This window comes from Erpetoichthys calabaricus, chromosome 8 (assembly GCF_900747795.2).
Source record: "Erpetoichthys calabaricus chromosome 8, fErpCal1.3, whole genome shotgun sequence".
NCBI lineage: Eukaryota > Metazoa > Chordata > Cladistia > Polypteriformes > Polypteridae > Erpetoichthys > Erpetoichthys calabaricus.
The window spans coordinates 197,488,075-197,503,702 of record NC_041401.2 but is presented as its reverse complement, the minus strand read 5'-3'; the positions used below and the strand labels follow the sequence as shown (position 1 = coordinate 197,503,702).

The window sequence follows — 15,628 nt, the reverse complement described above, 5'->3', positions numbered from 1 at the left end:
GCTCTAAGGCTAAGGATCTGTGCTGGTAGCCAGAAGGTTGCTGGTTCAAATCCCCTTCACTGACAAAAGAGATCCTACTCTGCTGGGCCTTTGGGCAAGACCCTTAACCTGTAATTGCTCCAGGGGCGCAGTACAATGGCTGACCCTGCGCTCTGACCCCAAGGGGTATGCGAAAACTAACAAATTCCTAATACAAGAAATTGTATAAGGAGAAATAAAGAACAAAAATAAAAAACAAATCTAAGTGTGCCTCATCCCGAACAGGGACACAGGGTGACACATCTGGAGCCAGGCTGAGTGACCCATGTAACCCAGTTGGGCTCCATATCTGCATGGAGCGGCTATGAAGGGTCACCATGCACAATGCAGAAGGTCAAAGTCAGGCACAGCGTAGTGGGGATGTTGAGAGGCAGTGAGGGAAACTGATTATTGGGATGTGCAAAGTAAAGAGACTAAACTTTGGGCCAGATATAGTCAGGTGCACCTCTACACATTGCACTGGCTGATGAACCAAAACCAGAGGTGATTTCTCTGAGTTGCCCCCAGTGGATGAGGCATTATGCATTGTTCATTGTTCATGCATGAGTGTCATACTGCTGGACTTTACTATGGTGGATGAGAGGGTCGCCTCAATGTGAATGTGACTGCCCAGAGTATTCGGCCTTCTTAGAGACACCAGTGTGAGGGTTCAAAAGGGAGCCAACCTCATGGTGAGGGCACTTCAACACTCATGTGGGGAATGACAAAGGCCAGGAGGAAGAGCTTATTGGATTTCTGGGCTCATCCTGGATTGACCATAAAGAACTTGATAAGGGATCAATACAATATGGACAAGGAAGAAATGTGTGTGTGTTTTAGATTTATAAGTCATAAGCAAGCATGAAAACCTTTTGGTAAAGAAGTGAAGTGCATGTGAAAGTGGACATAGAGTCCGTCCTGACAGTACAGGGGCAGACACGTGCCAGTTATGTTAGGGTATTTGGCGTGCAGACACTTACATCACTGGCAATGTTGCTGTGGGCACGGGCGGCAAGAAGAGGAATTGCGTCCACTTTTATTTCAAACTTCTTCGCTTTTTCTTTCTCCCAGTCGTACTTGTAACAGTTCTGCAAAGCATGATAACAATCTGCATAAAGTCATACAGTTCATAAAAGATTATACCATCAAAGCATTGTCTGATTTGGACAGCAGAAGGACAGTTCAGTTATGCCTTATTAAGCGTGAGTGCCATACAGCTTTTCATTTGACCGTTCTGCTCCTCGCTGTACAGCTTATTACTTGTACAAATGTCCTGGTCTGTTGTAGAATCACAAAGGGCTCAACTTGTTCATATCATTCGTAATTACAGCTTGAGCACTAAAACATCTTACAGTATAGACATCTATTTGAATGTTTCACAGAATACAGCTGTGACTTTGTGGAGGAGCAATTGTCAATATAATCTCGCACTTTCACTCCATGCAGGCTCAGGTCAAATGCACATCCAAACTTTACTGACTACGTAATGAGCCCATAAAGACACAAGACAGCGCTATCTGCCCAATAATTCACTGTTGTGCTCTGGCCTGTTGGCATTGGAGGAGAAGAAACCAAAACCTCAGCCAGCAGCGTCAATGGGCAGAATTACCCTGTGGGGGTCTGCAGTCAGTTTATAACTGAGCAAGTGAAAGACAAGGTCAGGGTCCTGGAGACCTCCGCTCCTCCTGCAGTCAATGCTGGGCTGGCTGTCTAATCTGATGACCATTGATACCAGAGCTCCCAGTATCTCATCTATAAACTTTACAAGCTGCTGATTAGACGCAGACACGATGGACTCTGTCCGCTGCGCAGCCCCTGTCAGGCAGGTCACGTGCACACAGTACAGAAAAGCTGTAAATGGCTTACATCGCTCAGATTGTAGGCGTTGACGCGGGACTGGATGAAAAACGGGTAGTCGACTGGCAGAGTGTACTTGACTTTGTCCAATTCGTGTTCTGCTTTGTAGTTCAACTGCAAATGAAAAGAAGTCAGAGTTGTGAATGAACGTCAAGTTTCCTTGGCCTCTTTTGTAATAAACTCCTTAGCAATCACTAAATCTATGGCAGTTAAAAGAGATGATTTGAACAAATGAATGTATAATACAACAAATGCACAATATTAGACAACAGGTCTTTACACCACTGCAAGGAAAAAACAAAACTGAAACTTACGTCACTGAGTTGTTTGGAATTTATGGCTGCTTGAACTAACACGGGAGAGTCTGTGACTTGCGTGAATTTAACTGTGTCAGGGTGTTGCTTGTACGTTTTCTGTAAGAGATGAGAATTAAAGAGATGGCACAACAGTAAGCAGGCAGGCAGGCAAAGTGGAGAATATCTGACCAAACTGCTCCAGCCTCTTATTGTACAGAACATGCCGGAACTGTGGAGAATACGAGGCGTCAGGCAGCGCATGCTGTACGCCGCCCTCAGCTCCACGCCAACATGACCCCAGTCCTGGAGCTGAGCCCCCCTTATGCTGGGCCTTCAAGGCTGCCCAGTCATCTCCCATAATGCACCTTGGCAGGTTTCTTCTGTGCTTTATTGAAACAGCAGGCACACCCCACAAAACATAACATCATTTATACTGAAGTGATAGTTTGTACAAGAATCTTTAGGTGGAATTTTAAAAAAATATATCAGACATTCACAAGAGAAATCAAATGTTTGTGTGTTACAAGGAAAAGAAAAACGGAACAAAAGCATTAAAGTGCGCCAGAAGATGAGCATCAAGAAGGGCTGTGCTGTGGACACTTACGTCTTTACAATAGTAGGACTTCTTCATAGCTTCATACTCAGGAGTAATGGTCTGTGGAAAGTAGCATCTTGTCTTATCACACTCGTAGTCTGCTTTATAGTTTTTCTGAAATAAAAAATAAAGACGTGCAAAAATGATTTCTTTGAAAGACTCTTTCATAATACATTTGCAAAACCAAGCAGGACCGAGAGCAGATCTTTCCTGGTAGCTCATTCTTTATTAGAATGGCTGCTGACTTTGGGACACCAAGCATGATGTTGCATTTGGTCCAAAATCTCAGCAGAAGTGTCCTTTCGATGGGTTTATGTAAGCAGCACAGACATTGGGAGTCTTACATATCGGTGTAAAGGAAAGCGTCACATTCGCCTTTCTGACTGAGGTGGTTGAGGAGGAAGGAGCCTTGGAGTCCTCAGGATTCTCCTCCTCCTCCTCCTCCAGGCATGTTCTTTGACACTTTAAAACGTGAATGGAGCCCGAAGTCCAGGGTTCAAATGTGGGCTCAGAGGGGTCGTGTTTGTATGACCTAAGAAGGAGAAGCAGTGCAGCTGACCGAGTGATGCCAGCTGCTGTGAGCCCAAACTTCCCGTCCAACAGCATTTTATGACCGTGAGTTTCTTCATCACGCTAGTTGAGAACTGTGGTGTCTAACCCTGAAGTGAACTCCCGACTCTGCCCCTGCTTGCAGTGATTTACACCAAAATAGGCAGAACGGTACAAAAAGTGTCCTTGGTCTTGTGACAGTGACGTCAGAGATATAATATGCTTGACTTACATCGTTCTTCATTTCCTCAACTTTCATACAATGAAGCATGTAGGGATCTTCATAGCTGCCAACGTAGTGCCCCTTTATTTTGTTGTCATAATTTTCCTTGTATTTGACCTAAAAAAGGAGGAGCAAGTTTTAAAACTGGTATCTGCAGTTAGACGCGTTTTAAGCACAAATGAATGAGGTGGACGCCACAGCTCTTACATCAGTGAAGCTCTTCATCACGTTGTCCAGTTTAAACTTCGGCGTGTCGCAGTAGTTGATGCTCTTTCCTCTCGACTTTTCATAGTTGTCCTTATAAACTTTCTGCAAAGAAAAATCAAAGACAGAGACTTTAGATTCCTTTAGTGAGTTTAGGCCAGCAGGAGTCGGTCAGAGTAGCTTCAGCCCAAGGATGCCATCTAACTTTACAGAGAGGGGCACGAAGGGGCATACTGAGGCGGACCCTAGACCCTCAAACCTTAAGGCTGAACTGACACTTGATTTTCATTCCTTATGTTAAGTCAGGGCAGCCTGGTGGTTACTGGTACTGGTAGTCCTACAATGACGTGAGACCAGGTGGATGAGGGGAGTCCTTCAGGGCGTCAGTGGCCCACCCAGAGGCGGTGTCACAGTCAGCTCCTAGAGGGCCACGGTGGCGGATTTCTGTTGATAGACTTTTTTTATTACGGGCTATAATTCTGCGTGTTCTGCTTAGTTAATCGTTCACAAAGATTCCTGCCACTGCCGTAGTTTCTGGTCCACAAAACTCCAGTCAGTCTGAGCTGGGATTTCATTTCCCTGATAAATTTACTTTATGGTTTACTTGATCAAATGCTGAGCCCTTGAACTTCTAGCTCTTATAAAGGAGACGCAAGCAGTGAGGTAGCCAGTGATCACATCTAGCGTGTCTACGCACCTCTAAAGTCTGCTTACACTTCCTTTGATATTTTGTGGTCTCATACGTCACCAGCACATTTCAGATATTCATTATTTAAGTGAATTCTGCTCTGCTGTCTTTGTATTGTATCATCTCCAATATTTTGTGGTATGTTATTTCATCTTGTGATGTGATCTTGGGTTTGGTTTAAGGTGTGTTATCCAGTAAATACAACCCGCCATATCCTAACTACAGGGTCACGGGGGTCTGCTGGAGCCAATCCCAGCCAACACAGGGCACAAGGCAGGATACAAACCCCGTGCAGGATGCCAGCCCACCGCAGGGCACACACACACACTAGGGACAATTTAGGATCGCCAGTCCACCTAACCTGCATGTCTGTGGACTGTGGGAGGAAACCCACGCAGAAACGGGGAGATCATGCAAACTCCACGCAGGAAGGACCCGGGAAGCGAACCCACCTTACTTCATGGCAGCAGCGCTACCCACTGTGCCGCCCTATACAGTAAATATAAAACATTTTTATTGTTGTCTTCATGGGAATTCCTTCTGAACGCTTTGAAATCATTTCCATTTTTTATTGTGTGGCGGCTCCTAACTCAGCAGCATGAGATGTTAGACTTTTTAGGGTCCTTCGTACATCTGGCCTGAAAACCTCTCCATTTTAGGTCATGTTTGGACCATATCTTGTGCAGGAAATGACCACCTTATGATAAAGTAAATCAAAGGGGGTCTTCTGCCAAAATGATCAGAAGGTCTTGAAGATGCACATCGACTTCACCCCCTAATGGGATACAAGGGCTCAAAGTTGGGAAACTTGTTGAAAAAAGTGACGTGTGGCGTGTCGCTTCATGGCATATCGAGGTGGCTGCTAAGAAACATCATCATTTCTTTGATATTTGACTCTTTACCGGTGGTCCTCGCCCTTTGAGAGCCCCTCTCAGACAAATTTCATTTCTATGTGGGGATCGGTAATTGTGAATATGTGTTGATTCTCTACTAGGGGCCTAGGTCTCTATGGACCTCCATCAGAGGGGGAAAAACTGACAAATTTCTATTACAATCGAGAATGTTTAGACATTAAACACGTATACTGAAGCTCAAACTTCTGATGTAACTCTTTTAATTGTATTTTTACCTAAATCATTACATGTGATATGAAGAGCCTGAATCAGGGTGGCTTACACTAAGTCTGACTTATTAATATGAGGATGATGAAGATGATGATGGAGAAGATAACTTGCAGCCATTTGCAGGCGTGGTCACTTTACACGATGATCACCCGGAGGTGACGCTCAAAGCCTTCTGCTGATTTGCACACAAAAGGAAAATAAACAATGGGAGGAATTTTGAAAAGACTTTGCAAACAAGTCACCTATTTAGAGCTTGACGTTCATTAACAGCAAAAACTGTTCAATAATCCTAAAACTGTTTGTGAAGCACTTTGGCCGGCCGGGAAGGACGTTTGGATTATTTAAAGGTGAGAACTCAGAGCCGCTCTGCCTGAGAACGCGAAAGACAAAGCAACGCATCTTCACCTGAGGAGGTGACAAGGCGGGCAGGCAGGCAGGCAGGAGAGCAGACACCAGCAGGGGGCAGCACAGGCTCTTCTAATGGCACACACTGACTGGAACATTCAAAGGCAGCCTCACATGGCGGCACCAGGATTTTAAAAGGTGATGACAGTTAAGTCAACGGGATTGAAATCCGTGCCTTTCTGGAGCCTCGAGTCGGGCACTGAGTTGGGACTTCGGCTTAAATGGCGGGGTGAAAGAAGGACAGAAGCAGTGGAGAGGAAGAAGGGGGACATTATTCAAATGTGCTGAAGGAGGGCACGTGGGGACAGTCAGCTATCCAGGGCGGGCAGCAAGCTGAACGTATTTATAAAGCAAATTTGAAAAGAGCACAACATACAGCGGGGAAAATAAGGGTTGGACGCATCAATGTTTTTCTCAGTAAATGTATTTCTAATGGGGGCTATCGACATGAAATGTACACATACAAAGAAATCAAAACAATAAGGCCATAAATTATAAAGTGGAATGACACAGGGGGTGCAAAAAGGCCTGGAAAGCCAAGAAAACAGCTGACGTCCGTCAGGATTTAGAAAGCAATCCTGATAGCCGCCTGTCAGTGCAAATGAGTATCAGCTGCTCCTGCCCTAACTGATGGCCTGTCACTACCAAGGTGCCACACAAGAAGCATCTCTCAAGACCTTCACAAACGTACTGATGGCATCGGTGACAGATGGCTTTCTAAACTTCTCGGTGATAAAGAAGATGACAAAGGTGGCCTCACTTCAGTTAGACGATTCTAAGCTACACAAAGCCACCCTTGACGATTTCTTGGTTTGGTGCCCCTCTTGTTTTCCTCTCCTAGACATCATGGATTTGTCTTTTGTGTCTCTTTGGGTCACTGCTTGTCCTTCTGTTTCTGGATTGGACCATCCAGACTGCCCCTTGGACAGACAACTGCAGGCCACTTGAAATGAGCCGGACACTCATGTTCAGGTGTAAGGTATTGATTATTACTTGGCTGGCGCCTTTATCCAAAGCGACTTACAAGATTCGAGATACCATTGCTTACATTTCGTTATCTTTTGTTTCTCCAGTTGAAGCGCAGGCAGTTGAAGTGACTTGTTGAAGGTCACACAGTGGCAGTGGCAGGATTTGAACCCTCAGCTTCAAGGTATGAAGTCCAAAGCCTTAACCACGATGGCACACTTTCTGTCTTAAAATGTAGACATAATGTGGGGTGGCGATCAAACATTATAAAACGCTCTTGACAGACAGGACAGGACAGGCAATGCTTCACCACCTGATGACTGTAAATATGTGGGCGCATCTCATGGAGAAAGAATGACAATAAAATATCCATCCACTCATCAAACTGGCTTAATCCCAATAAAAGCTGGGTGCACCCAACATGGATAGAGTGCCAACCCACGACTTGGCACACTCACTCCAATGTCCAGTTCTCGTAACTCACAGAGGTTTGGCACGTCAGTGGAGAATGGGGGGCACCACAAGAAACAGCAAGCAAACAGACACTGAAAACACACACACAGAGAACGCGAGACACCCAGAGTGGGCCACACTGTCACTTACGTCACTTAGAATATTCCCTGCGTATCTTAGCTGCCGCAGCAAGGGGTTGTCCGTCGCAGGAAGTACGTTGTAATCAGCAACATTTTTGGTCTTTTGAAATTCTTCCTTGTATTTCACCTACAGACGAGAGGAAAGAAAAAGAAAAAAGTGTTCATTCAGAGTGTGCTGAAGTGGCTGGTCAGCCAGAAACCATGTGACCCTCCGTGACCCTTCTCAGGGGGGTGTGGCTAAAGGTTAAGGGAGGAGCTGGGCCATCAGCCCACCCACTGACGAATCAACACAGGTGACCTCATTCTGGCATGTAGTGTCCCACCCTGCATATCCAAACACCCACGGCCAGGTGATGCCTGGTGACACCCCTGCCACATCTTGTCATTATAGTCCTAATATAACGCAGGCCCCCTACTGTATGTATTAGGTATGCGCTAAACATGGCAAGAGTTTCTTATTCTTCTGAAACAGGTTTACAAATCAGAGTGGCAAAGGCAGCGGTTAGTCTGGCAGACCCCAATTCCTACGTGGTCGGGTCGTTCGTCTCAGACAGTGTTGTTCTCATCATTTCAGCCATTTCTTATTGCTTTATGTGTCATTTTGTCACCATTTTGGAATGTCTGACAGCCACTATGTTGTGCAGTTTGTCACCTTGTTAACCCAGAAGTCACGTGTTGACACTTCAAACATCAAACGTATGCATTTCTCCTCAATTTGTTTGTTTGTTGTCCGAGATTGTGGATAAATGAAAAAGAATTCATGTGAAGCTTTTGTGATTTTGTTTCTGACCCCGTCTTCTGACTCTTAGACTTTGATTCTTGATTAGCGTTTTTTAGTAATTTTTAAAGAGAGGGCGGACTTTTGCTTTTTTTTTTTGTCATCTCCTCGTTTTTGTCTTATGGTCGACTCCATTATTTTTCATATTTTATCCTGCTGACAAGCTATAAAATTGTCTTTACAGTATCCTGCTTTTAACTTTGCCAACATGCCTAAAAGTCTCTGAGCCTTGGCCATCATGAGCACTGGAGGACCAACAAACAACTCAAACATTAAATGTGGTGAAATCCAGCGATGTAAATAGAAACACTGGGGGTCCGAGGGGCTGCAGACTACCGTTGAGGACACCCAGGGTTTATTTAGAGGCGCAGTTCTTCCAGGGGCCTTTAGATGTCACTACAAGTAAGATGCCTTGACGCTACACGGGACCCTGTGAGGGCCTGATGGGAATCCTGAGGTGGAGCCCCTGGTCCTGTTTGAGTTTCTAGGAGTTAAACTGACTGGAGTTTCCTGTTGTTGCAATGGAGGCCCAGCCTGGCGTGGCAGCACCTTTGTGTTCTGTTGGTTTCTTTTGCTGCCCTGAGTTGGCACTTTGTTCAGCTCTAACTTGTATGTTGTTTGGTGGTCCCTCAACTCTTCTTGTCACCTTATTCTGAAGTGGAGTAGCAATTGGTGGCATTCCCTTTGACATTCTTAACCCACTGCATCGTCTTGTCTGATCTCACTGGCAGAAGCGGGCATTTGGCTCTGCCTTTATTCTGGTCAAACACCTACCGCACTGGCAGCGTTTCCGGCCTTCTTATTGGTTGCATACTCGGGGGTTTCGGTTTGCATGAAGTAAATTTGGTCCTTCATATCCTCGTAATCAGCTTGGTATTTTTTCTAGAGACAAAAAGAAAAACAAATCAAAGATTTTACACGTTGGCTACCAACTGGACACATAAAAGAGACGACAATCTGATCCGTGTGTGCTGCCCAATAAAGAAACATTTAGAAAATACCAACGGAAAGCCATTACTGACTTTAAATAACTCAGTGACACAACAAGAAAAACATCCCCAAATCACGCCAGTCCCCGTCCCCGGCATACAGTGGGTTAAAAGCCGCCCTGCCGAGTGCTCATACGGGGTCTTACCGAGCTCACGTTGTCCGAGACCATGCGTGCAACTGCAACATCGTAGCACGGGGTTTGGCTCCATTTTCCTTTTATATTCTTGTTATATTCATCGTGGTAATTCAGCTGGAAGAGAGAGAGAGAGAGTAGTAAGTCATTAAAATGCTTCAAGGGACCGAGAAAAAATGACGTCAGAGTCACTTAGTGGCTACGAAAAAACGAAAATAACTGAGAAGCTCACAAAAGATCTTCCGTGTGTTTATTTTGTTAGCTTTAATTGGCACTCACTGTGGTAAAGTCGAGGTGAGCAGAAATAATTTATATACACGGAGGAAATGAAGCGTGGAGTAGATAGGGAGACACGTGTGCAAAAGTAAGTGCACCCTTCATAAAGTGACTGCAGTCATTTTAATGTACAGCTGAGCTCTTCAAGCATGTTAAGAAGCATATCAGATATTCTATATTGGAATCAATAGAAGGAAAAACAATCGACATCATCACACACACACACACACACACATCGCAGCAACTCCAAATACAGGGAAGGGTTTTGGTGTGACGCAGTTTCAGTTTACTTTAGAATGGTGGAGAATTCTCCAGAAGACTGTGGATGTCACCCACTTCACCCCTTCTGCTTCTTCTCCTACATCAGCAGCTTCCATACAGGAAATCGCCGTTCATTTGGGATGGAGAAGGACCATTGAAAGCTACTTTCATGTGCCACGAGCCAATGACATGTCACACGTGACATTCAACCTTCTCGTTTTTGGTTTGCTACTTCAGCCCAGACATTCGATACGGTGTCCCCTGGAGCTCCAGCCCTTCTTTTATGTCTCTTCTCCTTTATTGACAATACAATGCTGTCGCTGTAACTCCACAGACTTGAAAGCTGCATTGATGGTCGCTTGGAAAACTGCATTGTGTTCTATCTTTGTACACCAGGAGTGTTAGACTCAGATCCTGGGGGGCCGCAGTGCTTGCAGGTTTTTGTTCAGCCGCTTTCTCCATTATTAGCCAATTACCAAAGCTAAAGGAGCAGGCGATGTTGTCTTGATTGTTTTTAATTATCTTGTATTTGAATTGTTTCATTTTATTTTAACCAAAAAATAATGAGATGTAAATCAAGCCAACAGATTACCAGGCTAACTTAATCCCATCTGCTGTGCTGTGGTCTACAAAGCATTTGGACGGTGATGTCACATTAGACGACATCTCCAGCGTTTTCATTCACATGATCTTAGCACTTGTTAGCGCATCTTGTGTTCTTTGACATGTCCAGTGACTCACTGGAGTTAGTCTGTGACTTGTCCCAACAAAATCAAACAAGTGTGACGCTGTCTTTAGTCGTAGTGGTGGCTTCATGCGCGCAAGAGCTGACAACCAATGAACACTCAGCTGGAAGAATAACGCATATAATGCAGCACCAAGGAATAAGGAACACGGGAGTACTGAACCTCACAAACAGAGGAGAAGCTCGTCTGTCTGATGTCTCATGTTGTACAAACCAGAATGGAACAAAGAAAGAAACGGGAATGAGATTGTGGATGAACTCACCATAGCCGTTAGCCCTCCATACAGCACCAGTTCTGTCAGGCAGCACAACTATCAGAAAAAGGGGCGAGCAAGACAGAGATGGAAAGCTGGCACACGGCTGCTAATTTTGACATGCCCAGCGATCTCAACTAAAGTGGCAAAGTGATCAGCAGCTGTAGCTGGCAAGTCTCACATGCTGTATGGCTAGAAGTCAAGCAATGGGACATTGGCATCACAAGCCATTCAATTAGATAGATAGATAGATAGATAGATAGATAGATAGATAGATAGATAGATAGATAGATAGATAGATAGATAGATAGATAGATAGATAGATAGATAGATAGATAGATAGGAGTGAAAGGCACTATATAATAGATAGATAGATATGAAAGGCACTATGTAATAGATAGATAAGAAAGGCAAAATGTAATAGAAAGATAGATAGATAGATATGAAAGGAACTATATAATAGATAGATAGATAGATAGATAGATAGATAGATAGATAGATAGATAGATAGATAGATAGGAATGAAAGGCACTATATAATAGATAGATAGAAAGATAGATAAATAGATATGAAAGGAACTATATAATAGATAGATAGATAGATAGATAGGAGTGAAAGGCACTATATAATAGATAGATAGATAGATAGATAGATAGATAGATAGATAGATAGATAGATAGGCACTATATAATAGATAGATAGATAGGAGTGAAAGGCACTATATAATAGATAGATAGATAGATAGATATGAAAGGCACTATATAATAGATATGAAAGGCACTATATAATAGATAGATAGATGTGAAAGGCACTATATAATAGATAGATATGAAAGGCACTATGTAATAGATAAGAAAGGCAAAATGTAATAGAAAGATAGATAGATAGATAGATAGATATGAAAGGAACTATATAATAGATAGATAGATAGATAGATAGGAGTGAAAGGCACTATATAATAGATAGATAGATATGAAAGGCACTATGTAATAGATAGATAATAAAAGGCAAAATGTAATAGAAAGATAGATAGATAGATAGATAGATATGAAAGGAACTATATAATAGATAGATAGATAGATAGATAGATAGATAGATAGATAGATAGATAGATAGGAATGAAAGGCACTATATAATAGATAGATAGAAAGATAGATAAATAGATATGAAAGGAACTATATAATAGATAGATAGATAGATAGGAGTGAAAGGCACTATATAATAGATAGATAGATAGATAGATAGATAGATAGATAGATAGATAGATAGATAGATAGATAGATAGATAGATAGATAGATAGGCACTATATAATAGATAGATAGATAGGAGTGAAAGGCACTATATAATAGATAGATAGATAGATATGAAAGGCACTATATAATAGATATGAAAGGCACTATATAATAGATAGATAGATGTGAAAGGCACTATATAATAGATAGATAGATATGAAAGGCACTATATAATAGATAGATATGAAAGGCACTATATAATAGATATGAAAGGCACTATATAATAGATATGAAAGGCACTATATAATAGATAGATAGATATGAAAGGCACTATATAATAGATAGACAGATAGATCTTTATTTGGCTAAACAGATAAACCCAAACATCAATAAGGGGTTCATTGACTGGGGTGATGATGGACTGCTCAAGACCCCCCGATTTATCTGTTGGCTCGCTTTGCAGCTCTTTAGTGTTTTTGCTCCCAGTGTGTTGTTACGCAGCTCCATTACAACCACAGCTAAAGAAGGCCCTGAGATTAGCAGCAGTAATTAAGAACACAGATGGAAATCAAATCGTCGGCCACTACAACCATCCATGCTGTGAGTCTGAGACGCGTGCTGGAAGCGCCCAGAATGTAACGTGTTCACCTTTTTATCTAAGCAGTTAAACATTTTGAGCTGATGTAAAGGCAGATGTTTCTAATAATACCAAAGGCCGACTTCCTGCCTGCCAACTTGAAAACTGATCTCCTCAGCTGACGCCATCAAAATGGGAGCGCCTATCATATTCTGCAGAAGTGACACAAGCCCCTCCATTTTCCATTCATTCATTTCACATGTGACTCTGGAAGTTAAACTTAAACCTGCGGCTGCTGTGTCCGCCACCACCGCCGCTATGCACAGGCAGCAGTTCTTCAAGCTGTTAGCCTGAGTGGGGAATCCAAAAGTTTCCGCTCCAAGTGTGGGAGCAGGTGTGTGTGTGTGTGTGCGTCTGTGCAGTTAAAAGTGGCACCTTGGGTACCTCCAGATGAATGCCAGCCGGGTAATGAGGGAGAGACGATCTGCGTTGGCGTGCTTTACCTCAGTGGTATCTGACCTTTGTGAATTCTCTGTATGCCGCATTAGCCGTTCCCAAAGTGAGCTCACCAAGCTGATCACTTCGTTCCCGTTCTTCAGTTCTCAGCGCTGCTCATGTGCTGACTTCATGGTCTCATTCTCTGGGTTTCTGACCTCTGGTTTCCTGCTTGTGGTCGCTTGCCCCACTGCACTTAAGGGCTCAATCCATCTGTCAGAGGTCTACTAGTTTAGCCCTAAGATGTCTAACATGCACGTGAGGAGCAGATGACGCTCCCCTCACCATCCTCACTGTCCTGAATGTGACTGCTAGGGGCTTCCACAGCTCCGCTGAAGGCCTTGAGCCAGACACCTGCAGCGTAGTGGGGTCTGTCTCATGAAGTGCTCCCTTTGTTGTGTGCAGCCCACCCCAGGCTGAATAACATGAAAGATGTTCCCCAAACCAGACCTGGGGTGAAGATCTACTGTCCATCTTCCTTTTAGCGTGCAAGGAGTCTTTGGAAAAGGCAACAGCAGCGGGGCTGACTACTTACGTCACTGAGCTGCGTGAAGACCTTCTTGGCAAGGATGACGTCGGGCGGGTCAGCCAGGGAGGTGTACTTGGCTTTGCGCTCATCGTGACCCTTCTTGTATTGAATCTGTGGGACGACATCAAGAGAGGAAGAAGGACACACAGTTAAAAGTGAGCGGTGGTCTCTTTAGGGGGCTCAGTTGAGGAGTTCGTAGCGACTCACTCAGCTGAACCAAATGTTTGGGTGAATAAATAAAGAAATAAATGTCAGTGTGTTGAGACCCATCTTCACCATCATCATCATCCCCACTGAGTGCCAAGCGGCTTTTAGCTCTACCTTATTGATAACGCGGTTTGATTTTAACAGGCCAATGCCACCGTCCGGCAGGGCACAGGATACCACCTGCTCACAACTGGTTAGGGTGGCCAGACATCAGCAGACTGGTGAAGGTCCTCCAGAGTGTGTGTTATACTCACGTCACTGAGAGCCTTCTGAGCCTGGGCGACTCGCCTCAGCTCTGGACTGTCACTGTACGGGTAGTACATCGTCTTATCCTCGTCCCAGGCCTCTCGGTACAATTTCTGTAAGGAAATAATAAAAAAGGATTGCGTTCATTCATTCGCTTATTCAGCAGAAATCACACCTGGGGTGGGCGCCCCCTTTAAGTGCACCTTTACACTACTGGGTAGACTCAGCTTCAGGGGTCTGAACGTGGACGGAGCGGTGCGTTTCCGGTTTCTTTTTTCTTCTGCCGTGCACTGATGTCACGTCTAACAAGCAGGGGGTCCTCAGTCCCCCGAGTCTCCACAGAAAGTGAATACCGAGAGCGAGTCTGCTGGCTAAACACAACAATTGGGAATTCAGAGCGCCATGTGGCCTACTGGTGTACCACGTAACTCAAAGGGCTGTGCCCTGCTTCTTGACCTTCTCGGCCTTGGGTGGCAGCATTATCAGTTTGTGTTCACGGATGAGCCTTTATTATTAGTAATAGTAATCAACACATCTTCAACATTTAAGTGTGGCGTACGTAACTGATAAAACATTCACGGTTAGCGTCCATTTGTCTGTGAAGTGCTGTAGGCACCCTGTGCCCGTCTGGCCCTCACGGTAAACGAGGGGAGTGCAGCGAGGAAGGCGGACTCGTCGAGAATTTCAGTGCACACGTCGACTGCACCGGTCAAGACGAGCTGTTCTGCAATCGCGTGTGTGCCCTTTCTTACATTCGTCAATTCAGATGCCAGGAGGGCCTGCTGCCACAGGAACTTCATTCTTTCATTTAACAAAAACGGAACGATTTATTTCTACAAGTAGCGTGCCTTGTGCCCAAATGTCTTTAGAGGCTGGGGGGCTTCATGCTTTCTGACACTGCAGATGGCACACAGCGGCCAACACTTCTGGGCACCTGGACCTCGGACTGTTCTGGTGGCAGCAATGGGTAAGAACAGTAGGCTTAGGCTCATCTAGCGCTGTTTCATCTTTACTACGTATTTTACATTTCTAAATAACAATAATTATGTTTGAGTAGGATATTAAAATGTTGTCCCCTTATGGACACTTTATTGATAATAATTCTTGTTCCAATTGCTGTCACGGGTGCCATCACAGTGCCAGCGAGACTCACCTTCACGGCGCCCCTTATTTGTTACGACACGTCGTCTGCTGTTTTTACTACCTTTTCATTTTTACTGTATTTGTACAATTGTGGTTATTTATTGTAATACCGTTATGTGGTTAGGAGATTTGAAGGATTTAGAACATTACTTATGTAAATTAAACTTTACTAAAATGTCGTTCATTACAAAGACCACAGGTAACAAAACACGCTTTTATTTTTGTGATTGATAGCCTAAGATA

At 44.0% G+C, this 15,628-nt stretch overlaps 1 protein-coding gene across 1 annotated transcript in view; it reads right to left on the bottom strand.

Moving 5' to 3' along the window:
* The window catches only part of neb (nebulin), a 164,031-nt gene that overhangs the window by 133,122 nt on the left and 15,281 nt on the right, over window positions 1-15,628 (bottom strand). The window contains 11 exon segments of the mRNA XM_051930946.1: window positions 999-1,106; window positions 1,885-1,989; window positions 2,190-2,288; window positions 2,776-2,880; window positions 3,548-3,655; window positions 3,746-3,847; window positions 7,529-7,645; window positions 9,071-9,178; window positions 9,432-9,536; window positions 13,796-13,900; window positions 14,251-14,355. Of these exon segments, the coding sequence (XP_051786906.1) occupies window positions 999-1,106; window positions 1,885-1,989; window positions 2,190-2,288; window positions 2,776-2,880; window positions 3,548-3,655; window positions 3,746-3,847; window positions 7,529-7,645; window positions 9,071-9,178; window positions 9,432-9,536; window positions 13,796-13,900; window positions 14,251-14,355 (1,167 nt within the window).